The 25,701-nt window shown below is 43.2% G+C and overlaps 1 protein-coding gene across 1 annotated transcript in view; it reads right to left on the reverse strand.

The window, feature by feature from the left end:
* Positions 1-3,111: 3,111 nt before the first annotated feature.
* CMSS1 (cms1 ribosomal small subunit homolog) overlaps positions 3,112-25,701 on the reverse strand; it is a 315,244-nt gene continuing 292,654 nt past the window's right edge. Inside the window, exons 2-10 of the mRNA XM_084843265.1 lie at positions 22,017-22,117; positions 20,684-20,767; positions 14,542-14,671; positions 13,437-13,496; positions 11,598-11,700; positions 10,278-10,338; positions 7,935-8,022; positions 6,530-6,618; positions 3,112-3,361 (exon numbers count right to left, since the gene is read on the reverse strand). Coding sequence (XP_084699391.1) covers positions 3,278-3,361; positions 6,530-6,618; positions 7,935-8,022; positions 10,278-10,338; positions 11,598-11,700; positions 13,437-13,496; positions 14,542-14,671; positions 20,684-20,767; positions 22,017-22,117 — 800 coding nt within the window. The 3' untranslated portion in view covers positions 3,112-3,277. The remainder of the gene's footprint in view (positions 3,362-6,529; positions 6,619-7,934; positions 8,023-10,277; positions 10,339-11,597; positions 11,701-13,436; positions 13,497-14,541; positions 14,672-20,683; positions 20,768-22,016; positions 22,118-25,701) is intronic.

Consider the following 25,701-nt stretch of genomic DNA (forward strand, 5'->3'; position numbering starts at 1 on the left):
GGTTCTTCCTGCACAAAACTGCCACTCTCTTTTTTGTTCCACATAGCTTCGAAAAGAATTTAGTATGCATTATTTGTTTTAAACTGTGAGTCATCCGCAGCATGGCAGCTCTTTGAAAATCTGTGCAACGTGCCACATGAACCTTCATGTCCTTTTTATTGTCAGATTAAGCCCAAACAACATTGTACTCCATTGCACTGCACACAACTAAGAGGTTTCCCCACCCTATACATTCCTAAGCTGCCGTACAAATGACAGAAATCACAGCAACAAGGGCTGATTTTATTAAGTATCAATACAATACAATAAGATAGTGAAGGGAAGGGCTGTAGCTCAGTGGTAGAGCCCCTGCTTTGCATTTACTTACTTACTGACTGACTTACAATATTTATATACAGCTTCTCATCAGAAGATTTCACATGCAGAAGGTGCCAGGTTCAATCCCTGGCATCTCCAAGTAGGGCTGGAAAATTCCTGCTTGAAACTCTGGAGAGCCTCTGCCAGTCAGAGTCGACAGTGCTGGGCTAGATGGACCAATGATCTGACTCAGTATAAGGCAGCTTCCTATGATATGGGAAGCAGATTATTAAGTAACAGGCAATGGTTACACCAGCTCTACATTTTTGCAGAGTGAAATTGAGATCACCCACTCACCAAGCAGCATCCATTGTGCTTCTGGTCTCCCCTTCCACTTGTCATGGTGGACAGGGAAACTGGGGTGATCAGGCATAGGAACAGGGGTGTTTGCTGATCAAAGACCAGTTCCCTGGTGATGAAAACCCCCAAGTGGCATATCCCACTTTACAAGGATGCAACAGCGTTAGCAACACGGGGGGGGGGGGGTCCCTGAAGAAGAACAAGAGGCACAGCTGTCTCTACACACAGAACATTTGCAATCTTTGCGATTTGCAACATTGGTCATTAAGGATACTCTGGTAGCCTTTTAGTAATTCTATCTCCCCTTCTTTTGGGAGGAGGGCCACAAGACAAGCAGTGGTTACAATCTTTCTGAACAAGTGCACAACGACAAGCAGGTACTTCCAAAGAAATGCGGTTGCAGTAGATAAACTGACACAGCAGATGCCGATCAAGGGAGCGGCCTAGCAGGGTTATAAATGGCTTGGAACAAAACCAGAAGATATTTGCACAAGGAAAATAAACCATTCAGTCTATCTTGCTGGGACAGTGTGCACCACCACCACCACCCTAGGGGATCTGGAACCTATGGTGGCCTTCCAGAGTTTGGGGGCGGGGGAAGCTCTCCAGTGCCTCAGAGATGCCAGGGATTGAACTGGAGACCTTCCAGACGCAAAGTGTGTGCTCTGGTACTGAGCTATGGTCCTTCTCTCCCCACAGCCTGTTCTGAGCCTCCAGCCCCAAGAACGTAACCCCAGTCCCCCCTCCTGCCGTGTCTGTCTTCTCTCTCTTCACTAAGGCATGTGCCGTATCGCTGCCTCTTTCTCTCCCCACAATCGGGTGCCACTAATGTCTGTTGCAGTTCTAGAATGATTATTTTTCTCCCAAAGCAAAGCAGCTTTTTAAGAAACGGAGCTGATCAGACGACAGAGGGGAGATAATGCACACCATTTAATTATGTAAGCTGCTATGGAACCAGTTTTGGCAAAGGGCATTGTAAAAATGTTTGAAAGAAATAGTAAAACAAATCCTCCCACAATTCCATTTAAGAGCCAAAGTTGCCTGCTTATATGCTCTCCTGTGGCAGTACCTTAGTGTGTTACAGGTGCAGAGCTTCCAGCAAGAGCATAAGGGATGCCCTTGCCTCTGTGGGGCAGCCACCCTGACTTCCCAGCACCAGCCCAACATCCAGCAGTGCTGGGATAAAAAAAAGTCCCTGCATATCACGGCATGGTCATTCCAAAGGCCTGCTTGAGGTGCTTCCAGACAAAGCTCTTATGGTGCCATCGCACCGCCTCAAACGCTGAATCTTATGGGAGATCCAGATAACAACGTCATCTTCAACTTGTAGCCCTCCCGTGTTTTACATCACTTCGACTGCCTTTCTCTCTTGCCAGAAAAGAATTCCATTATGGAAAAAAAGATGGAACAATTGCACAATGCCTGTTGATTGTCAGCGCTAGGAACTCTCTGTCTAGAAGCACCCCCAGTCCGGGAAATGGGTTATGAAGATATCTGCGGACCCTCCTGCAACTTTCTCTTACCTGAGGTGCAATTTTTTGCTGGGAAACGAAAGCAGAGGTGGGGGATGGCGTTTGGGTGGGACAGCACTGGCCAGCTTTAACTCGCTGGAACCCCACAGTCCTTTACTGCTCCTCAACACCTATAGCAGGGGGTAACTGCAGCCTTCCCCAACCTGCTGCCCTGCAGAGGTGTTACACGACAACTCCCATGATTGCCAGCCAGCAGGCCACTGGCTGGGGATGATGGGAGTTGTAGTCCAAACACACCTTGAGGAAGGCTGGGTGACTGTGTCCTTCTAAAAGGTGAAGGGAATGGCAAACTCCAGAAAGATTCTCCTTGCAGCATCAAGGAATATCCCTCAGAAAGGTTTACTGAGAGAGTGTGGGTTCCATGTGGATACCTGAAGGATCCATGTAATTCTTCAGTTTTCTATGAAAGTTACTTCTTTTTTAGAAAATGGAAGAAATATTGATCCGTCCTGATGAAGAGCTGCGGCCGAAAAGCTCAGGACAATTAATAATGATGATAAATACTTAGCATCTGTATATTGATTCCAGTGGTTCACAGACATTATCACAGTAATCCTCACAACAGCTGTTTAAGGCAAGCCACTGTTATTCCCATATTGCAGGTGGTGGGAGGGGTTGAGACTGAGAGTGAGTGGCTTTCCTAAGGCCACCTAGGGTACAATCTATGCATGTTTTAGCATGGCCGGCTAGGGAATGCTGGGAGTTGTAGGACTTTTCTCTGTCTAAAACATGCATAGGATTGTGCCCTTAGTGAGTTAGTGACTCAAAGGAGATTTGAACCACCATCTGCCCAGATCACAACTTATTTTTTAGCCTCCACACTTTTGAATAAGCCTTCAAAGCCAACACAGTTACCTCCTGTGCTGATGGAAAACTGACATACACTTTCAGTTTCATATCAATATATGCAAAACTTTCCAGTAGAGGACTCAGTGCAAAAGGGTGCTTTATTAGAAAAGAATTAAGCATGACAAAACAACCCGACATTTATTTCTGCTCTGTGCATTTCAAAATGGAAGAGCAGCCTCAGCTTGGCCAGAGGGCATGAAGATTGGAGGATGAGTTGAATTCAGCTATGAAAATGATCATTAAAAGAGTCCCAGCTTTACAGAGCCCTCTCTGCACAGTTTGATCAGTCCCAGTTCCAGAAGTTCAATGGTTTCTTTCCTTATCTAAAGAAAATAGATATATTTAAAACGTTAATATTATTGCAAGACTTGCGTGCACACATTTGTTGTTTTTTCTCACATTCAAACAACACTCACTAAATTCGCACAAGCAAAACCTTGCATTTTACCCACTTTTAATATTTACACAGCACCTCCATAAATATTTATGAATGAAACACTATCTAATAATGAACATGGATGTTAACTCAATCTTGTTGCTAGCCACTTGCCCACGACAATTAAACCATTCCTTCTGAAATCAGTAGCCAGCTAGATCCCAGCCTGGGTACATGTGGGAGGCCAGCCAGACAAGTATGAATTCTTGAACTTGTTTGCAGGGAAGTTTTAGCTTATACCTCTTTGAAAGGTGTACTGAGAGCAAATAATGCCTTGGTTACAGCATTTTTGCTGTGATGCAGACTCAATAAAAGTCAAGCTTCCTGTGTATTAGTTGTTTTGACAACTGCAGCAGCTACTAATACTAATTTAATACTGAAAAAGGCCACAAGGGGGCACCTTCTTCCCTTAGTTATTGAAACTTGTTGTTGTAGTCACCACTAGGTGACTTTCCTGAAGTATTTCAGCAGGCAGCACAATTCATTCTGAACACTGAGAAAGCCAAATGGCTTATTGTATTGTGACGCGTGCAACACCTTCATAAAATAAGGACTACAAAAAAAAGTCAGGAGAAAGAACACATTTACTGCAAAACTATTTATGGGTTTTTCTATCAGAAGCCACAGCTAAGAGCCAAAACAGACGCTCCTTTAAATACTTTACTTTAATACTTTAAAGGCACAATTCTATGCATGTTTAGACAGAAAAAAGTTCTGGGTGGGGAATGCTGGGCATTGTAGGACTTTTTTCTGTCTACACATGCAAAGGACAGCGCCCTAAATACATTATTTTAAATGTCCATTTGGAGCACTATTTTGCAATAGAAATTGCAGGTGTGACCCTGCCCCCCCGCCGATCCAAAGCAGGGTGGGTGGGTTATAGCTCCCTTTGCTCCCCACACGAGGGTCCCAACCAGGTGTAGGGGCTCACTGAACCTACCCCAGAGTAAAAACGAAAGAAGGACAAAGATACTAGCTACATCTTTAAAGCAATGTCTGTTTTGGCGCTTTCTACCGATTTGTCAGTGTTTGCCATAGATTACAGTGTGTAGCAATCAGCACGGTTCACTTGCATCCCAGTTCTAAACACAAATCAGAGGGATTTAATACCAAGTTAAGTCTGGATTGCTTTACTGTGATATGATCATATTGTAATTGAGACAAGCTTTAATTTAGGTTTCAGTGTTACAGGAGAAAATGATGTGATATTTGTATATAAATCTATGCGATTGCACTTGGCACTTTTGTATACTGTAGCAAGCATATTTTTTATTTTTTTAATTTCAGATTTAAGGGAAAAACAGTATACTTGGGGGTGCAGCCATAACATGCAACTTTTTTTTAAAGTACGCTATCAGATAAACAGTCTAAACAGCACATCGTTTGCCACATTATCGAACTGCATTTTTTCAGAACAAGACGGGTATCAGCTTTAGACATCTAACTGAAACGCGGGTGGAAGGCAAGGGTCAACAATGCATATGTTTGAAATCTGCTAGGAAAAAAATGTTAAAACACTCTGCTTGAAAATGCACTGCTCTGGAACTTTGGGTAGACACACGGGTTTTGAAAACAGCAGGACAACTTGGTAAGGTTTGCTTGAAAGGAGGTGTCAGAGAAACCAATGGCACTTGACTTTAATATAACTGAGTTTAGGTTTGGGATGTTAAGAGAATTAACAGGAAAGGTGACGGTGCTAGGGAAGAAGGTAGCCCAAAACACTATCAAAGGGCCAGTTGCCCTGTGTAAGAGACCCAGGAGAAGGATGTCGGAAACGGCTTTGTACCAGTCTGCCTGTCCTTCTAGCCCAGTATTGGCTCCCCTGACTGGCCGTGGTTCCTCAGGCCCCATCACCTGCCTCCTGAGTTCCTTTTAACTGGAGATGCCATAGATTGAACTTTGGGCCTTCTGCGTGCAAAGCAGGTGCTCTATGGCAGGAGTGGGCAGACCTCTGCCTGAAGGACCCTTTTTTTCTTTTCTTTACTGGAACCCTGAGATCCACCAACTGGAGCAAAACACATACACGTGGAATTAAAGAATTCTGATTCCAGGAACTCGTTCCGAGTACTAGAACTGAGTGGTGCTCACAGACCTTCCACGCAAAAATCTGCTCCCAGTGACTGCACTCTTTCTTCTTTTCTGCAGTGTAATGTCAGGCGGGCAGAGATGGAGGGAGTCACTTTGTTGCTGCTATTGTTAAATCAACGGGAGTCAGAAATCCTTGTCAATCTATTGTAAATCACTCAGAGATCTACCAGAAGATTCAGATCAACATTCTGCACAGCTTTGCTCTATGGTCCATCTCCGCCCTGAGAGGAAGGAAGGCAAGCCGAGGCCCCATCACCTGCTTGCTCCAGGATCCGTTTGGAGCTGCTCCTTCTGCTGCTCTGCCCCCATGTTCAGATGAACTAAGCATTCTCTGTGCATGGTAATTTGTTGCTGCTGCTGTTTTTCTTCAATTCCAAGTTTTAACATTCTGTTTTTCAATCTGTTCTTCTCTTTTCCCACTCCATCTCTCCTATTACATTTTAAAGGTTTTAATTTTTAAATTGTAAAGGCTTTTAAATGGAATTGTTACTATTATTAATGTTTTGATCTACTCTCAAGACTCTGGTCAAAAATGCGATACAGACAGACAGATGGAGGACAGACTCACAGCATAATGAGGGTCATGTAATACATTACGTTTTTAGGTGCACAGTTAAGATGTTAACCTTAAACAAGAAGAGTTTAAGGAGTGTCTTTTTAACATGTATCATCACTCATGTAAGGAACAGTGATTGACTGCTTCTCCTGGTTGACTGTATACTTAATGACAAACCCAGGTGTGCCTCTGTATAATGTGTCATTTGGCCTAGTCTCCTGCACTTTGTAAGAGAAACCCTAAAAGATACAGCTCTTCAGTCTTAAACTGGGGAACTGAAATCGTGATGTGTGTTGGTGTAAAAAGTCCCACTTCCCTTGTATTTCTAGAACGTGGAATAGAAGATATCACTGTAACCACAGGAATTCCTGACTGTTTTCTTTTATATAGATATACATAACTGCTTTGTACCTCAGGGATGTCAACTAATCTTCTTAACTTCTGATCTCTCCAATTCCAGTCTAAGACGAGATACTTCAAGGGTGTCAGACTAAGGCCATCTGAGAAGACATTTATTGACATTTATTGGCATAAAACACATTTATTGGTGATATGATCAATTGTCACAAGGGCATGTCAAAACTATCGTAGGCTTCCAGATTCTTTGCTGACAAATTACAAGATAGCCAATCTTTGCATATTTAGGTCTGTCTTTCCTGGTTAGCAGAATATAGCATGTTCCCTATAAGCTTCTGAAGATTGAATCAATCCTATTTCAATAGCTAAACACAAAAGCAGAACAGCTACAATTCCCAGTATGTTCCAGCAACTAATTAACATCTGCTTCATAAAAATGCAAGAGTTGTGGTTTCATTGCACTGATGGTTTATTATTTACAAGATTTATAAACCACCTTTCTGTTCAAATTCCCACACTGGTGTGTCATATGCAGCCCTATGACAATGATGTAATGATTTCTAGAGGGTAGCTGTGTTAAGTCTATTGGAGCAAAAACAACAGAGTTTTGTTACAATCACCATCAGGACTTCCTGCACTGAATTTAAATTATGAATGGTGTGGAGAATGTGGATAGGGATACATTTTTCTCCCTCTTTCAAAATACTAGAACCCAGGGTCATCCTATGAAGCTGATTTGTGGGAGATTCAGGACAGATAAAAGTAAGTACTTCTTCACACAGCGCCTAGTTAAACTATGGAATTCATTACCACAGGATGTAGTGATGGCCACCAATTTGGATGGCTTTAAAAGGGGGTTGGCTATCAATGGCTACTAGTCTTGATGGCTATGTGCTACCTCCAGTAACAGTTGCTAGGGAATGTGGATCGGAGGGTGCTGTTGCACTCATGCCCTGCTTGTGAGTTCCCAGTTGACAACTGGTTGACCACTGTGTGAACAGAATGCTGGACTAGATGGACCCTTGGTCTGATCCAGCATGGCTCTTCTTAGTTCTTATGTAATTTCCTTCTGACCTCTCCACTCCAGCCCACCCACCACCCCATATGTACTGTATAAAAAAATAGAAACTTTCCATAATACTCCATGCATCTGATGGTGGACTACAGTCCATGAAAGCACACGCCAGAATAAAGCTGTGTATTTTGGGGCCTAGCAGCAGAAACACCACTAGTGGTAGGTGTACTCCCACAGATGTTTCCGCAGGCATAGGTGAAACTTCTATAGGTGAAATAGCAGATGTGCCGAACCCTCCAGAGGAACTCCTCTCTGCTGGTGTAGAGGCACCTCCACCCCATTTTAACCCCCTCTAGATAGTGGAACTGGGGTCAGGACTGCTCTCTGACCCATGAAACCATTCCAGGGTATATACACTCCATTTTCATTACTGTCCTTTTCTACCTTGCTCTACAAGTGCTTTTATCCTTCCAGGTGTTCCAACGCCCACATGGGTGACACCTTTCTCCAGCATCTTCACCTGCTCTTTTATCTATTTCAAGGCAACAACAACAAAATACTGCATCAGAAGGGGGGGGGGATAGCATTTCTGATTCCCTCTCAAAAATTTAACAGCTTATTAGAGGCATGAAGAAAACTCTAAAGGAAACTTCGGCATTATTACATGGAAAAACAAGAATGCCAGTGGAAACGTTTCAAGGGGAAAAGGCAAAGTATCTAAACTCCACTGAATATAAATAGTGTTTGTTTCCTTTTAATGTGCCATTAAATGTTTCCACGTTTGCCATTACTGTACATATTTTCCCCACAACAAACAACTGAAAAAGTCAGTATCCTTCTGTGGAACTAAGAAATGTACACCTCTATAAAGTTAACATGTATTATGTACTTCTCTATAAAGTTAATACCAGATTGAATTTGCAGTAACTTGTCCAGGACTAAGTAGAGGAAACATACATTGTGCAGCTAGCCTGTGAAGGCAACTATACTGTACACTGAGGTGGAAGGAAATATTAAGTGTCCAGAGGTTCAACTTGTCTGGATGGCCAAACGTTGCACTTGTAGGATTCAGAGATAATTTTTCTGCAGTTCCAATTGACTGGAGGGGCCGTAGACAATGATGAGTGACATGTAAGGCACAATGGGGAAGACTACAACCAGATGACCTGTATGCCTGCTGACTCTGCTCTCCACCTGCGAACTGTTCATGGGCAACTTCAACTCCGTCTGCTCTCCTGGTGCTAACCTGATGGCAAATTCAAGGTCGCACCTGTTCTGCCTTCTTTATCTTTAAACTGGACTTGGACTGGACAGCTTTTCAAACACAGAATGCCTTCAAATGGAGGACTGTCCTCTAACAACCTTTCTAATAGAGGACTGTACTTTGCTAAGTAGGGCACAAGTCCACCCTACATCACACTTCAGTGTAAAATATGAATGTCGGCCACATTTAGCATTTCATGTAAAGCACCAAACTATGCTCAAAAGTCCATGTTTAAAAACCAAAGAAATGAGAAATATGAGTATGGAAATGGGGAACTGTAAAGCAGTTCAGTTTCATTTGGTATGAAATCAACTCCCATAATGTTCTGGGTTTGTTTGTTTGTTTGCTGTATAAAGAATGTTAGACTACTTAAAAGTGCAATCCTAGGCATGTTTAGACAGAAAAAAGGCCTATAACTCCCAGCATGCCCGAGCCAGGCTGGGGCACGCTGGGAGTTGTAGGCCTTTTTTCTGTCTAAACATGCCTAGCATTGCACTCTTAGAGAGCAATCCTGTGTGGAGAGGCAGCTGCCTCAGAATCAGGAGGTGACCACCTATCCAATGCATGGCAGGAACAGCACGGAGGGATCCTCTCCCCCGTGCTCCAGCCACCCTGCATCTGCGGCTAGGCAGCTGATTTTGGCTGTCTAGCCGCAGGACGTCGGAGCATGGGGTGGGGAGGCTGGATGACACATAGGAAGTGTCATATGGGCACTTCTGCACTCTCCACCCCCAGGAACGCCCGTTTGCCCTGCTCTGCACTGCTCGTACGAGTGCGGAGCCTGGGGATGATCTGTGCTGCCTATGAAGCAACAGGGGAGGGGGCAGGAAGGCGGTTCACTGGGAACTGACCTCGGAGCATGGGCTGAGGTCAGTTCCCAGAAACTGACCAATCCTATGGCCGTCTAGCCACTGTCTAGCAGCCAGCATGGCTGGCGGGGAATGCTGGCAATTCTGGGCTTTTCTGTCTAAACATGCATAGGATGGCACACTAAGGGCACAATCCTATGGGGATAGGTGGCTGCCTCTGAACTCGGAGGCGACTCCCTCGCCAATGCAGGGCAGGAGAAGCACAGAGAGGATAATTCCCTCCACGCTTCTCCTGCCCTGCATTTGCGGCTAGACAGCTGATTTTGGCTGTCTAGCCGCAGGAAGGCAGAGAGGGGGAGGAGGCTGCCGGATGACACATAGGATGTGCTGTACCAGCATTTCTACCTTCCCTGTCCTAGAATGCCCCCCAGAATGCCCTGTTTTGGCCGCTCCACGCTCCTCTTCCGAGTGCAGAGCACAGGGCTGTTCCGCACTGCCTGCAAGGCAGCCCAGAAGGGGGGAAGGTCAGTTCCTGGAAAACCATATATCCTATGGCCATCTAGCCGCTGACTAGCGGCCACAGGATTGCTCCCTAAGACAAGCAACTATACTAATTAAGAATTTTGAGACAGTCAAAGGCAACAGCACAGCAGGTAAATCGACTGTATAAATTTTTATTTTATAAAAAATAAACTCATCTCTAACTCTGCTTACCTTTATGTGTTTTGCAAACAATTTCATAATCTTCCCATCTCCTTTGAATGCTGTCATTGACCTTGAAGAGAAAATACTTTCAAAAGGGAAACTAACCTGCAACATAAGACCGACTTTCAGATTTTTAACTGCATAAGTCTGCCTTTTCCCTTCTCGTTCTCTTGGGGATAGGACTCATGTACTTTTACTAATGGCGTCAGACTTGCTGGTCTAGGGGCATGATTTTTTTGCTTCAGGTACAAAAGCGCCTAGTTTCAAATCTCAAACAAGCTGATGCAAACGGAGAAAAGAAGGATGTACATTTTAACAAAATTGGTGGAAGGGGCCGTAGCTCAATGGGAGAGCACATGCTCTGCATGGAGAAGGCACCAGGTTCTATCTCCAGCATCTCTAGTTACAGGATGTCAAAGCAGCAGGTGATGGGGGGAAAACCCTCTCTGTCAGAGACCCTAGAGCAGGGCTGGGAAACATCAGCAGGTCTGGGGGTCAACTCTGCCCCTGGACTCCACCAGGGGCTGCACCCCTCCCCACTAATGAAATTGCCACTGTGCTCCCAATTTTGCTGCTGAAATTCAGTGGTGTGCCTGCAGCAAAAATGGGGGCTATTTTCCTTTAAAACAAAGTGTGTGAGTACAAGTTTGCTTGAAAACAAGCTGTGCGCTCCACGCATACACATCTTGTTTTAAAGGAAAGTAGTCCCTTTTCTGCGGCCCCTATGCCCCCAAACTGCTGCTTTTTTCCACTGCTGTGCTGCTTCTTGATTTGGGAGGAGACAAGTGGCATTTGCTGCTTCCCCTCAGGCAGCAAAACTTCTTGGCCCAGCTCTGGTTTATGCAACGGTACTAAGAGCTCCACATAGCTGACATTTTTGCTTTTACACAACTATTAAGGGTAAAGGTAAGGAGCTCTGTTCTCTTTTGTGTCCTGCCCTTTTCTTTAATTAAAAAAACATAACCAAAGCAACAAATGAGCAAACAAGAGAGGAGTAGCAGTGCCACTGGTGAAACCAAGTAGGTCCAAGTGCAGCCCACTTGTAGTACTCGTTACTTGATACCATATGCAACAAGTGACATGGTGTTTTGTTGTCGTAGTTTTAAAAAGGAAACATTGTTTTATGTTTGAAATACAGACACTATATCTAGGCAAATAAGCTGCACTTGTCAAAGTATTCCAGACCACAGTGTAGAGAAGTCTGAGCTATTCCTTTTGCAGCTCTGTTGCCCAGCAGAGGACAGTGCCCTAGTTTGCCTTTGATTCCGCTGTTTTCAGGGAAAACCTCAGAAAGGGTGCCAGCTTCTATTACATCGGCGAATGACATACTTGATGAGTTCCAGACAGCGGAGGGCAGAGCTGCAGATTATCAGCATCACCACTGACGACTTCTCTGTGTGGTTTTTACGGAGCTTCGCCCACTTGGGACAGACTGCAGTGTGAAATACAATATGCATCAAGAGCAGATATTCCAGCATGCACAGCAGCGCCTAATTGCATAACAAGATGTTGAAAAGTAGCCGGCTAAAGGAGCACAGCCTAGACGCTGCAATATGTTTACATTTGTTTTGTAAAACCGGTGTTGCAAATAAATGTATAGCGTGTGTGCGTGTGGAGGTGGAACTGGATGCCCACCCCTCTTTGTCTTCCTTCCTTTCTAGTGTTGCCCCCTCTCCAACTCTTGCACAGAACTGTGTTGCCCCAGTTGGGGAAAATGGAATAATCCAGGGATGAGCAGATGTTTGAGGCTTCAGCTCCCAGCATTCCTGACCATTGGTCATGCTACCAGGGGCTCCTGGGAGTTCGTCCAAAACATCAGGAAATCTACTTTCTGCCCACCCCTGCAGTAATGTACCATGGCAGCTGCCAGGCTAGGTGCACTCTCTCTTCTGGCTTTAATGCTTTATGAAGACTAGGCAGGTAGGTGAGTGGCAAATTGCACAGCCAAGCAAAATCATAGTAAATTCTAAGAGACATTAATGGACAAGATGTTTTATCTCCTGGGTTTATGCCCTTTGTTAGTTTTGTTTAATGTTATTGATCTTGATATAATTTACATACAGAAATTATTGATAATTAATTTGCTGCAAAAATTCTTTGGGCTAAATACTACAAGAACACTGTCTCCCCTTCAATATGGGAATAGTTGATTAAGTGTGTGGATATTGCAAAAATTGATTAAGTTTATGGATCTATACATAGAAACATGGGAAATTCAAATGTAATTAACACTGCAGATAAATGGAATAGTTTTATTCTGTATTGGAATAGTCACTGTGGTCATATAAATCTTGACAAAACACTCTTCTTGTTATAATTAGAAAATATGTTTGCTATCTTTTTCTGTTTGATCTTGTTTTGATAATTTTGTAAAATAAAATACTAATAATTAAAAAAATGTTTTATCTCCCAAATAATCAAATCATTTATAAGTGTATATAGAGAGAAATATAACTACAGCTTAAATTACAGCTTACTCTTCTAGTATAAAATGAAGACAGCAATGAAAGAAAAATAACTTAAAATGCTAAATATCATAAAATTATAGAACTAAGTATTATGTAAGGAAAAACAATACGTAGGGTAATATGGTATCTTAATATTTTGTATTCCAGTGATTTATAAACTCATTTTTTTCCTATAAATGAAATTGGTGCACATCCTTCCTTAGATCTTGTATAGCAGGAGTGGGCAGATCATGATCTACCAGTAGATCACAGGGCCTCTCAGAGTCGAGCACAAGGGTTGTGCTTGGTCCCTCCTCCCCATCTCCCCCTTGCCAGATTATGCTGGTGTAATACAGCCCAATGTTCCAGTGTTGTATGCTGCTCCTGCTGCCTATCTCTTAAACCCCTCGCTCAGTTGAATGGCAGTCACAAAGGGCATAACCCCTCGCTCAGTTGAATGGCAGTCACTAGCAACTCCTGCATGCACACAGTGTCAGGGCACAAACAGGAGTTGCAACGACAAGACAGCATCATGAGGCACAGCATGGTTTGCTAGGGCCATTCCGTACACTTGTTGACTGGCCTGCAGCCGAGTGGAACAAGACCCCAGCTTCAGGGCTGAAGAAGGAGAAAAGATTCACTTTTATTTTAAATATCTCAGGAAAAGAATGAAAATTAGTATTGTAGCCACACTATGACTTTTGAGCGATCAGCTACTTACTCTCTTTCAGATAGGAAGAAAAACTGTGGGTGAGGTCATTGGCGGGGAGGAAACAGGCATCTGAAACCACAAGAGACAACTATTGTTGCTTGGTGTTACAGCTAAGACCTTAGATTAAATCTTCCTGGAACACCGATTTGCCAAAAGCCAGGCAAAGTGCTCTTTGGGAAGACAGAGTTTCACAAGCACTCACAGCTAATAGCAAGAAGCTTTACAGCAGATTAACCAAATGATGGGAACAACTTTTAGCCCAATCTAGATTCCTTCCGAAATTATCTCACTGTTATCCTTAAATACAGCTTTGCTTAAATGGCTGTACATGTTATGGGACTCTTGCAACTTTCTTTTTCGAGGCCTGAATCATTAACTGCTACCACAAAATAGTACAGTTCAACTTGACACAACACTGGCCCAGCCTAGAACAGCAAACCCTAGAAATTTGTGTCTCCGACAGCTAGTGCCTTACAAAGCAAGATACAAAACATTACTACTTCACAGCTGTGTTATTATCAAAGTTCTTTAGAAATTAGAACACATCTCTTAAGACACCTGTAAATGTCCTAGCAAAGTGTCCATACACAAATGCAGAGTTCCTTACTTGTAGGTAGACAGATTCTGATTTGTGTGAAGTTCTATGTGAAATAGCTGGATGCTTGGCATCAGATAAATTTGAACTAGTCCATATGCCAAAGACCACAATGCAAACTCATGTGAAGATATTAGTGTGAACTGGTGGTGCTTCCACAGGGAGGCTGCACAATATATGGCCATAAAAATGTGCATGATTGTGGCAACTTGGGGGGGGGTGCTCCCACAATCACGTAACGGCCATATTCCCACATGCAGGTGGAGGTACTGGTTCACATAAACAACACATCAGCATCAAGCCACATCCATGTGAACATCTGAGGTGCTTATGGGGGAGGGGTGCACCAGAAATTGTGAATGGATCTCCTGTTCTTTCTGTCAGTCAACAGCTAGGAAACATGTACAAATAATACTTTCCTAAGAAATACATTTTAAAGTCATGTTTTGTTACAAACTTATACAAATCCCCCCTCCTGTTCTTTCTTGCTGGTACATCTATGATACTATTCTTTATTACCTGGCAATTTTAATTCTTCTAGTTCAATTACTGAACGTTTAGCACCAAAGTGTTCATTAAGCAGTTTTTGTAAGTCTGCAGGGGCTCCTGGTTTTGGAGATGATTTTGCAAGCAAATCAGAAATTTTCTTCTAAAGAGATAAAAGAAAGAGGAACATTCAACACAATGGGTAGTCTTGAGCGAGCTTTCTAGCAAACATATTGTACTTTTCTATTTGTTCCTATCCTGGTAATGACAGGTCTTCAAATCCTTATGTTTGGGTCATTTTATTACAGCCTACAGGGATTTAAGAGGATAGAATTCAGTCTAGACACTAGGGATGTACGAAAGTCACTTACCTTTTCGCGGGGTGATTCGCGGTGGGGGGAGGCGCTTCGCTTCTCTCCCCGAAGTTCAGGCGAGGGGGGGGAGGCGTCCTGCCTCGCCCGGCCGAAATTCAGGCCGGGGGGGGAGGCGCCCTGCCTCGCCCGGCCGAAATTCAGGCCGGGGAGAAGTGCCCCATCTCCCCGGCCACGAAAGAAAAAATAAAAAAAAACCCAAACCCTGTGATAGGCTACGTAACGATTAACGTAGCCTATCATGGCTAGATTTCCAAAGTCAGCCGTGATAGGCTACGTTAATCGTCACGTAGCCTATCACGGGTGTGTGGTTTTTTTGTTCTTTTGTTTACTTTTTTATTTTGTAATGCGGCGGCGGCAGCCGGTCGGGAGACCGGCCGCTGCCCCTGCCACCGACGAACCACCGACGAACCGCCGCCGGGACCCGCCGCCGAGAGGGACATTCGCTGAAGGTAAGTCCCATCCCGGGGGGGGGGTGGGGAGCCGGCAGAGAATTTCCCCAACACTTTCGGGGGGCCGAATGCCTCGGCGCTCGGCCTCCCGAAGATTCGTGGAGAAATTCTCCGCCATCCCTACTAGACACTTGAGAAGGGTATGGCACACCAAAACATTATCTAACAAATGTTGCTTTTTCAGCCTACACAAAAAGCTTTAAGGTATTTCCTTGTGCATGTGGCCATCTCTCCAACCACACCCCAAATCCCTGCTCATCTGTTCACTAAGCTTCTATAAACAACCAACAAGTGCTAAAGAGCACACAACTACTGTAATTAAACCACTGAATTCTAATATGCATGCAAAAGCCTTGTGTACATTTTATTACTAAGTGTGTACAAAAGTTCTTGATGAAGCGAAACATTAAAAACATAGTAATTCACAAACAAACACATACACATGTAGACAATGGAAGTGTATTTCTATGTTAAGGATTCAATGGTTCACAAACAAACACCACAATGATGAAAACTCAAGTAATGTGCCCATGAGATGTGTGAATGTGTTTGTGCATTATCTGAACCCTTAGATGGTGATATGGTTTTAATGTTTTATTGACCAAGAATCTTGGCTATTCAATAACAGCATCCAATGAAGTTCAGCAAAATGGAATATTACCAGATGCCCATAATTTTGTTTCCTTTTTCAGTATGTTATTTCTTTAAAAAAATATACTTGCCTATTCAGAAATTAGAACTTAGTACATCACCTGTGTGCATAGCAGTTGCTGGATTTCTGGGTGGGGTTTATTGTTATTACTTTCCAGGTATTGTATATTTGGATTTTATTCCACGTTCAATACATATGTATATTTGTAATAAAATGTACATAAGACTTTTGTATGCGTGTTAGCGTTCAGTAGTTTAATGACAGTATTTGTATGCTCATTAGCATTTGTTGGTTGGTTGTATTTGCAACTGCTGTCCTCATTTTGTTTTGCACAAAGTTGCTATGCCAACCTTCCCCAACCTGGCACCTTCCAGATGTGTTGGACTACAACTCCCATCACCTCCAGCCAGTTGTAGCCCAACACATCTGGAGGGCACCAGGTTGGGGAAGGCTGTTCTATGTGATTGCCCGGAGCAACTGTTTCCAAATTTTAAATTTTATCAGAAAGGGACAGCTGAACCACTGACAAGGTCCCTTAAACTGACTTGGACTCCTAGCAGCATCCATGCCTATACTTTCCCATGGGCCCAGTAGTTTGAACAAATTAAAGTTTTCCTTTAAATGCAATGGTTGTCTACTGGGTACATCTCGGGTTGATGTTTTATACACTCAGAATAGTATACATAGATAAGGATCTAACAAAGATCAATGGGACTCATTTCACTTAAAAATTGGGGTGGGGGGTTTGGTGGGGAAGAGAGAGATGACTATTTCATGGGATATTACATCATTCACTGAGTCACTCAATTCCTTCAGGAAAATAATGGTCCTCTTGAGGGTGATGCTGATATTAACAAGAAATTCCATAACAGTAAGAACAAGGACACCTGAACATATTCCTTTCCTTCAAAGAGAGCTGTGGGGAAAATGTTCTTCACACAGGAAGTTTTATTATTTTGCTTCTAATTCATTCCAGATGCTAAAGAGCAAAGACTTAAAAAAAAGAAGAATGAGTGAGGGGAGTGAGAAAGAAAGAGATGTTTGTTGGGACACTATAAATTACTGTAATATCCATACCACACTGATTTCCTCACAACTTGCTCATGTCGGGATTCAGGATTCAGCTCATTTGGGATGCTATGTTCCCACGGAATTCCAGAGCAATAAATGTTGCTCTGGAGCAGCCTTCCCCAGCCTGGTGCCCCCCAGATGTTCTTGGACTTCAGTTCCCGTCAGCCCTAGCCAGCATGGCCAGTGATCAGGAATGCTGGGAGTTGTAGTCCAAAACATGTGGAGGGCACCAGGTTGGGGAAGGCTGCTCTGGAGAGTACCAGAATGAGGTTTGATGCCAGTTTTGGGGTGGGGAGAAACAAAACAAGCTTCCCTCGGCACAGTTTCCAACATGGTTACTGGTTGTTTCCATTCTTAGCTATTTCTGTTTCTTCACTATTTCGCTCCTTACGTGTACATGTGGTGAGAAGCTGAGACTGGCTACAGCTTCCCAACACATATATACCATGTGTACACACATGTGCATGTAATGTTGATATACATCAGGGTAGATGTAGAAGGCAGTAGGTAGATCTCCAGGTATTTTTGGACTTCAACTCCCAGAAGCCAGTGCCAGAACAGCCAAAGGTCAGGAATGCTGGAAGTTTCCAGCATGTCTACAGCCTTTCCTAAACAGGGATAACCTAGCCACAGTAGTGCATGCACTGGTAACTTCCCAATTAGACTACTGCAATGCACTTTATGTGGGGCTGCCCTCGAAGATCACTTGAAGTTGCAGCTAGTGAAAAATGCAGCAACTAGACTGTTGACTGGAACATCACATAAAGATCATATAACACCATTTTTAAAGGAATTGTACTGGCTGCCAATATGCTGCTGGTCAGAATTCAAGGTGCTGATGATGACATTTACAGCCCTAAGCGGCTTGGGACCTCAATATTTGAGGGAGTACCTCTCCCTATATATGCCTATCTGAGGATTGAGATTATTTGGAGGGGCCCTCCTCTGTGTCCCACCAGTGCGAAACATACAACATTGGTGTAATGTAGGAGAGGGCTTCTCTGTTGTGGCACCCGGTTGTGGAATGCCCTCCCCTTAGAGGCCTGATTGGCACAGACATTGGTTTCATTTCAGCACCAAGTTAAAACATGGCTTTTCACCAAAGCCTTTGAGGGCTAACTGAATTCCCTAAAGTTGCACACTTTTTTAACCATTTTATTGTTTCAGATTTTCTAATTGGTATTACCTTGTTTAATGGTTTAATATGATTTTAGCTGTTTAAATTATTCATTGTTTCATATTGTTTAAATTGATTTTATCTGTACACTGCCCTGAGATCTTAATGACAGAGGGTGGGATACAAATGTTATTTATTTATTTATAAACAAATGTCCAAAACAATTGGAGATCTACTTTCTGCCCATCCCTCATATACATAATATTTACATGCCATTTTCCTATATGAAAGTGCTATCCATGCAGCAAATGATCACATGTGAAGGAGCCCTAAGTACTGGGGTTGAAGAAAGACCTTTTTTGAGTGGCTTTTATCATTTATGCAGAGCAAACCATTGCTCTTCCTTAGGAATACCATGCACCACTCATTGTCAAGGATAGGATGTAGAAGAAACTCTGGATTTAGCATGATATCCAAGGCAACTGTCTCAAGCTAAAGCCAAAGTGCAGATATTTATACTGTTTACTTCAGAATAAGTGCTTAATATTATGTCCACTGCACTCATGTAATCACGACGAAGCATCATTTCAACTGCAGTGGCATCCCTAGACCTGATGCCTCTGTCAGAACTTAGCCACCTCTTCAAACAAGTTGCTTCTGGTTTTGCCAGAGGTTACAAAGCCTGACACGGAATGAGAACTCCCAAGGATATCTGTATGCCAAAATATGACATGAAAGAGGTTCACAATTAGTGACATTGTCTACAAAGGCAGCAGTGCCAAGATGAATTAGGGTGCAATCCTATGCATGTTTAGACAGAAAAAAGTCCTACAACTCCCAGGATGCATGCTAGGAATTGTAGAACTGTTTTCTGTCTAAACATGCATAGGTTTGTGCCCTTAGCCACTCATTTAGATGTCTTTAAAGGGGGGTTAGACACTTTTGTGATTACGATGTTGCAGTGTGGCGTGTGCTCCAGGGTCCCAGCTGGCCAGCCACACCCTCTCTATTCCATTCCATACCATTCTGTTTACTCTCACCACCATTTTTTTGGGGGGGGAGGCTCCCACTCCAATGGGAAACCAGCATTCCATGGTGCTGAGCACTCTCTGTACTGATTGGGCTGTTTGGGTTTTTTTCCCCTTCTCACTGACAGAATGGAAATGCCTTTGCAGATGTCTTTGCATGGGATAGCATGTACACTGTAGTAGCTGGATTAACCTATTAACCAAGGTGAATTTCTATCTCCCTCTCTACTCTATTACTCATCACTCTGTATACTCTCTTATGCTGAATTCCTTCCATCATATCTTGAACAATGATTTAGCTCAAATTTATTAATGGAGTAAAATGAAACTGAGAACTGTTTATTCCCAAGGAAAGAAGGAAATCAACTCTTCTCTTTAATAAAATCATTGATGGCAGTAAAACAACACTCAGACTACGTGGGGCAGGGGGGAGCTTTAATGTTAAAAAAAGCATGTTTTGTGAGCTCTTGAAAACAAATCTGTTTCACAAAAGCATCTCTTATAATAGCGAATACCCTGGAAAACCTCTGAAAAGCATTTATGGAAGGATACACAGATTTCTGTGAGAGATAATCATTTTCACTTGATATTAATTGAGTATACACAATTAAATATAAGAGATTTATTAATTATAAAAATGAGAAGAAAAGAAATGTAGAGGGGTTTATGGAAAGTAATATAAGGGTTATATACAGTGTTCTTACTAGTTGATTTTGGGCACAATCCTATTCAGATAGGCGGCCGCCTCCAAACTCGGAGGTGACCACCTATCCAATGCAGGGCAGGAGAAACACGGAGGGGATCGTTCCCTCCTCACTTCTCCAGCCCTGCATTTTCGGCTAGACAGCTGATTGTGGCTGTCTAGCCATGAGAGGTCTGAGCGGGGGAGGAGGCTGCTGTATGACACACTGGATGTGTTTTACAAGCATTTCCACCCTCCCCGCCCCGGAACGCCCCCTGGAACGCCTCTTTTCGGCTGCTCCATGCTCCTCTTGTGAGCTCGGAGCATAGGGCTGTTCTGCGCTGCCTTGGAGGCAGCATAGAAGTGGGGAGTGGTCGGTTCTCTGCAAACTGACCTCAGAGCGTGGGCTCCGAGGTCAGTTCCCAGAAAACCAAATATCCTATGGCTGCCTGGCCATTGTCTAGCAGCCATAGTATTGCTCCCTCCGAGTGCAATCCTATGCATGCTTAGACAGAAAAAGGTCCTACAGCTCCAAGCATTCCCTAGCCAGTATGATTAGCTGGGGAATGCTGGGAGTTGTAGGACTGTTTTCTGTCTAAACATGCATAGGATTGCACCCTTATTGTATTCTTCTTCTTATTATTATTATTACTATTATATACGTATTCACCATTGCTGAAATGATGTAATCAAGTTGAAAATTTAATTTCATCATCTACAGCTATTTATTTCATTGTATCAAATAAAATATTGATTAAAAATTGAAAGCATTTACGTTGAAATGTCAATTAAACGCTAATACCTTCCTTCGCCTCTTTGGCTTCACTTCAGCTTCCTTTTTATCCTTACACTCCTCTTTCTCTTCAGTGAGGATGCATTCTGTAGGCTGAAAGAAAGAAAATTAAAGAAGATTAGCATTTGGACTGAGTTACACCACCATTAAAAAACACTTTAGAACACAACCGAGATGGTGTGGAAATTAGGCACATGTTTTGGCTGCCAGGATCTGCCAGAAAATGAGAAGATTTTGGATCATGCTCTTTATCTGCTAAAATCAGCATGGAACTAGAGGAAATCAAAAGCATACTGCAGATGGAGATAAGCAGGACATTCTAAAGCAAATCGAGCAGGTTTAAAATTAAGAACAAACCAACCACCAGCTACTGGGTTTAATGAATTAATTATACAAAATGTTGTTACCAGCCGGTTAATTACAACCTTTAAATGTGAAGGAAAATAATAAAATTCGGCATTGAAGATATAGACTATTGGATGAATCGGGCAAATGTACTCAGAAAGTGATTTTGTTCCACTGTTTAGGAACTACTTTGTCTCAGTGTATAATAGTGTCCTGCGAAATTTTCTACCGATAAGTTGGTAACAGGCTTAGACTGGTACCTGGCCAGCAGAGGAAACAAACAGCACAGCTAACTGGAGACCTTAGATTTTTTTCTTTAAGAGCAATACAGGGCCAAACTACATCGTTAATATAGGATTACTTGAGTGTAAGTGCATGCGGGATTTCAATTTGGGAAGGGCTTTAAGCTTTCCGCCTCCCATTTTCATCCTGAAATTACACACACACACACACACACACACACACACACACGACATTCACACAAACCACTCTCCTACCCCACTACAGGTGTTCTGATATGAAGTTTACTTGTCCTCTTGGTTTGGGGCTGTCACTGAGGTTTCCTCAGAGAAACTGAGGGGAAAGCTTTGCCCTCTAGGCATGCATGGGAGAGGGGCTTCCTTCCTAAAAGCCTCAGCTCTAGAAAATTCCCACAGAGGCTCTGTGCAGGGCAGAACCCATATGTGTGATGCACAGAGACCACAAAGAAGAAGGAGCAGTTGCAGAGAGCTCTCTTCGTCCTCCCTGCCAGAAAGAACTCCGCTCCAACTGACAGTTGCCCTGGGATTGCAGAAGGAAGGGAAAAGAACATTCTGGACCATCCATTGGCCAAAGGAACAAGAGCCTCATCTAAGCAGGAACATCAGCAAGGTGAAAACAGCCTGGCTCAAAGTGCATTTAAATGCCCAGCTGCACAGAAATTACATTGTTCATTTTTCATTATGCATGAGATTGAGATATTTTTGCTTAGTAGCAATGAGAATAAACCCAAACCAACCTGTTTTCTTTTCTTTGAAGAAACAAGCTTTGGGCTGGCACATTGCTGAATGGTTTTGCTTGTGCTAGCATCTTCTTCCAAGGCCTCATCACCAGAAGGCTCTGAAGACAAAAGCAGATTTCAAACACATAAATACTGCCTGCTGATCAAGGAACTTTGGTGCAATCATTCCTTCTAATAGTGAACTTACATGCTTGAGTGCCTATCACATTGGAAGTAAAACAGGCTTCCTAAAACAAGGTAGCAGTTTGACACACTTAGGCAACTCCCTAGGTATGCAGAGATATAGAGTTTTCTATAGTAAAAGAAATATATTTTTAAAATAATAACCCCAAATAGCCTGACAAGGACCTGTGTGAGCTTCAGGGCTTACAGAATGCTGAGGCATGCACTTGGGAGGGAATTACAGGTTGGGGAGATTTCCCTCCCCTACCTCCTGGAGCGGGTGGGGACATACTGCATACATTTTGTTGCCAGCCCAACTTGTATTATGAAAGTTATGAGAAGAATACTAGTTGATCAGAATCCAGTTAATCAGCTAACACCCTACACAGCAGCTCATTCAGAGGTTCAAAATTCATCCTTTACTATATCTGTATTGCTCTGTCTCCATGCTGAGTCAACTGCTTCCCAAGATACTCACTGCATACTGTAACCTAGCGACTTTGCACAGTCTGTAGCTTGCCAAGAAAATCTGACAGCTAACTTTAGCTTTTCTTTAAAAATCCTGACTTGGCATGTCCAGAAAGGGGAGAAGGAGGTGTATCCAAAGCAGAGTCATAAATAGCCCCTTCTCCTGTATCTGCTTGTATATTGCCCATTATAGAATGCTAAAAGCAGACAAATGGCTTCCATGATAGAACTTCGCAAACAATGCACCACCTGTTAGCTGCCTGTCTTCGCTTTGGACTGGACTGAAACATGTAATATGCTCCAACTCTTTCTGCTTGGAATGACAATTATACATATCTGAAGTATTAGGCTAGTACTAATACTAGTATTCCCCTTCATGGATCACTGCCTTGTTGTGGCCAAGGGGCTTGCGTAACTCAGTGAAGCCATAAGCTATGCCGTGCAGGGCCACCCAAGACGGACAGGTCATGGCGGAGAGTTCTGACAAAATGTGGTCCACTGGAGAAGGAAATGGCAACCCACTCCAGTATTCTTGCCAAGAAAACCCCATGGAACGTATCACAAGGCTAAAAGAGATGACGCCGGAAGATGAGCCCCTCAGGTCGGAAGGTGTCCAATATGCTACTGGGGAAGAGCAGAGAGTATTTCCAAGTAGTGCCAGAAAGAGTGAAGCGGCTGGGCCAAACCCGAAAGGACACTCAGCTGTGGATGTGTCTGGTGGTGAAAAGAAAATCCGATGCTGTAAAGAACAATATTGTTTAGGAACCTGGAATGTCAGATCAATGAATCAAGGTAAACTGCAGGTGGTCAAACATGAGATGGCAAGATTGAACATCGACATCTTGGGAATCAGTGAACTAAAATGGACAGGCATGGGCGAATTTAATTCAGGTGACCATCATATCTACTATTGTGGGCAAGAATCCCTTAGAAGAAATGGAGTAGCACTCATAGTCAACAAAAGGGTGGGAAAAGCAGTACTGGCGTACAATCTTAAAAATGATAGAATGATCTCAGTACGAATCCAAGGCAAACCATTCAACATCACAGTAATTCAAGTGTATGCCCCAACCACTGAGGCCGAAGAAGCTGAGGTTGATCGGTTCTGTGAAGACCTACAACACCTTCTAGAACTAACACCAAAAAAAGATGTCCTCTTCATCATAGGGGATTGGAATGCTAAAGTAGGAAGTCAAGAAATCACCGGGATAACAGGCAGGCATGGTCTTGGTGTACAAAATGAAGCAGGACAAAAGCTAATAGAGTTTTGCCAAGAGAACATGCTGATCATAGCAAACCCTCTTTTCCAACAGCACAAGAGGCGACTCTACACATGGACGTCACCAGATGGTCAATATCGAAATCAGATTGATTATGTCCTTTGCAACCAAAGATGGAGAAGCTCCATACAGTCAGTAAAAACAAGACCTGGAGCTGACTGTGGCTCAGATCATGAGCTGCTTCTTGCAAAATTTCGGCTTAAATTGAAGAACATCGGGAAAACCACTAAACCGTTCAGGTATGACCTAAATCATATCCCTGATGAATATACAGTGGAGGTGAGGAATAGATTTCAGGGATTAGACCTGATAGACAGAGTGCCTGAGGAACTATGGACGGAGGTCCGTAACATTGTTCAGGAGGCAGCAACGAAATCCATCCCAAAGAAAAAGAAATGCAAGAAAGCAAAGTGGCTGTCTGTTGAGGCTTTACAAGTAGCTCACGAAAGAAGGGAAGCGAAAAGCAAGGGAGAAAGGGGAAGATATACCCAACTGAATGCAGAGTTCCAGAGAATAGCAAGGAGAGACAAGAAGGCCTTCTTAAATGAACAATGCAAAGAAATCGAGGAAAACAACAGAATGGGAAAGACTAGAGATCTCTTCAAGAAAATTGGAGATCTCAAGGGAACGTTTTGTGCAAAGACGGGCATGATAAAGGACAAAGAAGGCAGGGACCTAACAGAAGCAGATGAGATTAAGAAGAGGTGGAAAGAATACACAGAAGAACTATACAGGAAAGATCTGAATGTCCCTGATAGCCATGATAGTGCGGTCACTGAACTTGAGCCGGACATCCTAGAGAGTGAAGTCAAGTGGGCCTTAGGAAGCATTAGTAACAACAAAGCTAGCGGAGATGACAGTATTCCAGCTGAGCTATTTAAAATCCTAAAAGATGATGCTGTTAAAGTGCTGCATTCAATATGCTAACAAATCTGGAACACTCAACAGTGGCCACAAGACTGGAAAAGGTCAGTTTACATTCCAATCCCAAAGAAGGGCAGCGCCAAAGAGTGTTCAAACTACCGCACAATTGCGCTCATTTCACATGCCAGCAAGGTGATGCTCAAAATCCTACAAGCTAGGCTTCAGCAGTATGCGAACCGAGAACTACCGGAAGTACAAGCTGGGTTTAGAAGAGGCAGAGGAACTAGAGATCAAATCGCCAACATTCGCTGCATCATGGAGAAAGCAAGAGAATTCCAGAAAAACGTCTATTTCTGCTTCATTGACTACGCTAAAGCCTTTGATTGTGTGGATCACAACAAACTGTGGCAAATTCTGAAAGTGATGGGAGTACCAGACCACCTTACCTGTCTCCTGAGAAACTTGTACGAGGGTCAAGAAGCAACAGTAAGAACCAGACATGGAACAACCGATTGGTTCAAAACTGGGAAAGGAGTACGACAAGGCTGCTTATTTAACTTATATGCAGAGTACATCATGAGAAATGCCGGGTTGGATGAATCAGAGGTCGGAATTAAGATTGCTGGGAGAATTATCAACAACCTCCGATATGCAGACGATACCACCCTAATGGCAGAAAGCGAAGAGGATCTAAAGAGCCTCTTGTTGAGGGTGAAAGAGGAGAGTGCAAAAGCTGGTTTGAAACTCAACATTAAAAAAACTAAGATCATGGCATCTGGCCCCATCACTTCCTGGCATATAGAAGGGGAAGAAATGGAAGCAGTGACAGATTTTACTTTCTTGGGCTCCAAGATCACCGCAGACGGTGACTGTAGCCATGAAATTAAAAGACGCTTGCTCCTTGGGAG

This window comes from Heloderma suspectum, chromosome 3 (genome assembly GCF_057233095.1).
Source record: "Heloderma suspectum isolate Gila_16-S chromosome 3, 16-S_ref, whole genome shotgun sequence".
Classification (NCBI taxonomy): Eukaryota; Metazoa; Chordata; class Lepidosauria; order Squamata; family Helodermatidae; genus Heloderma; species Heloderma suspectum.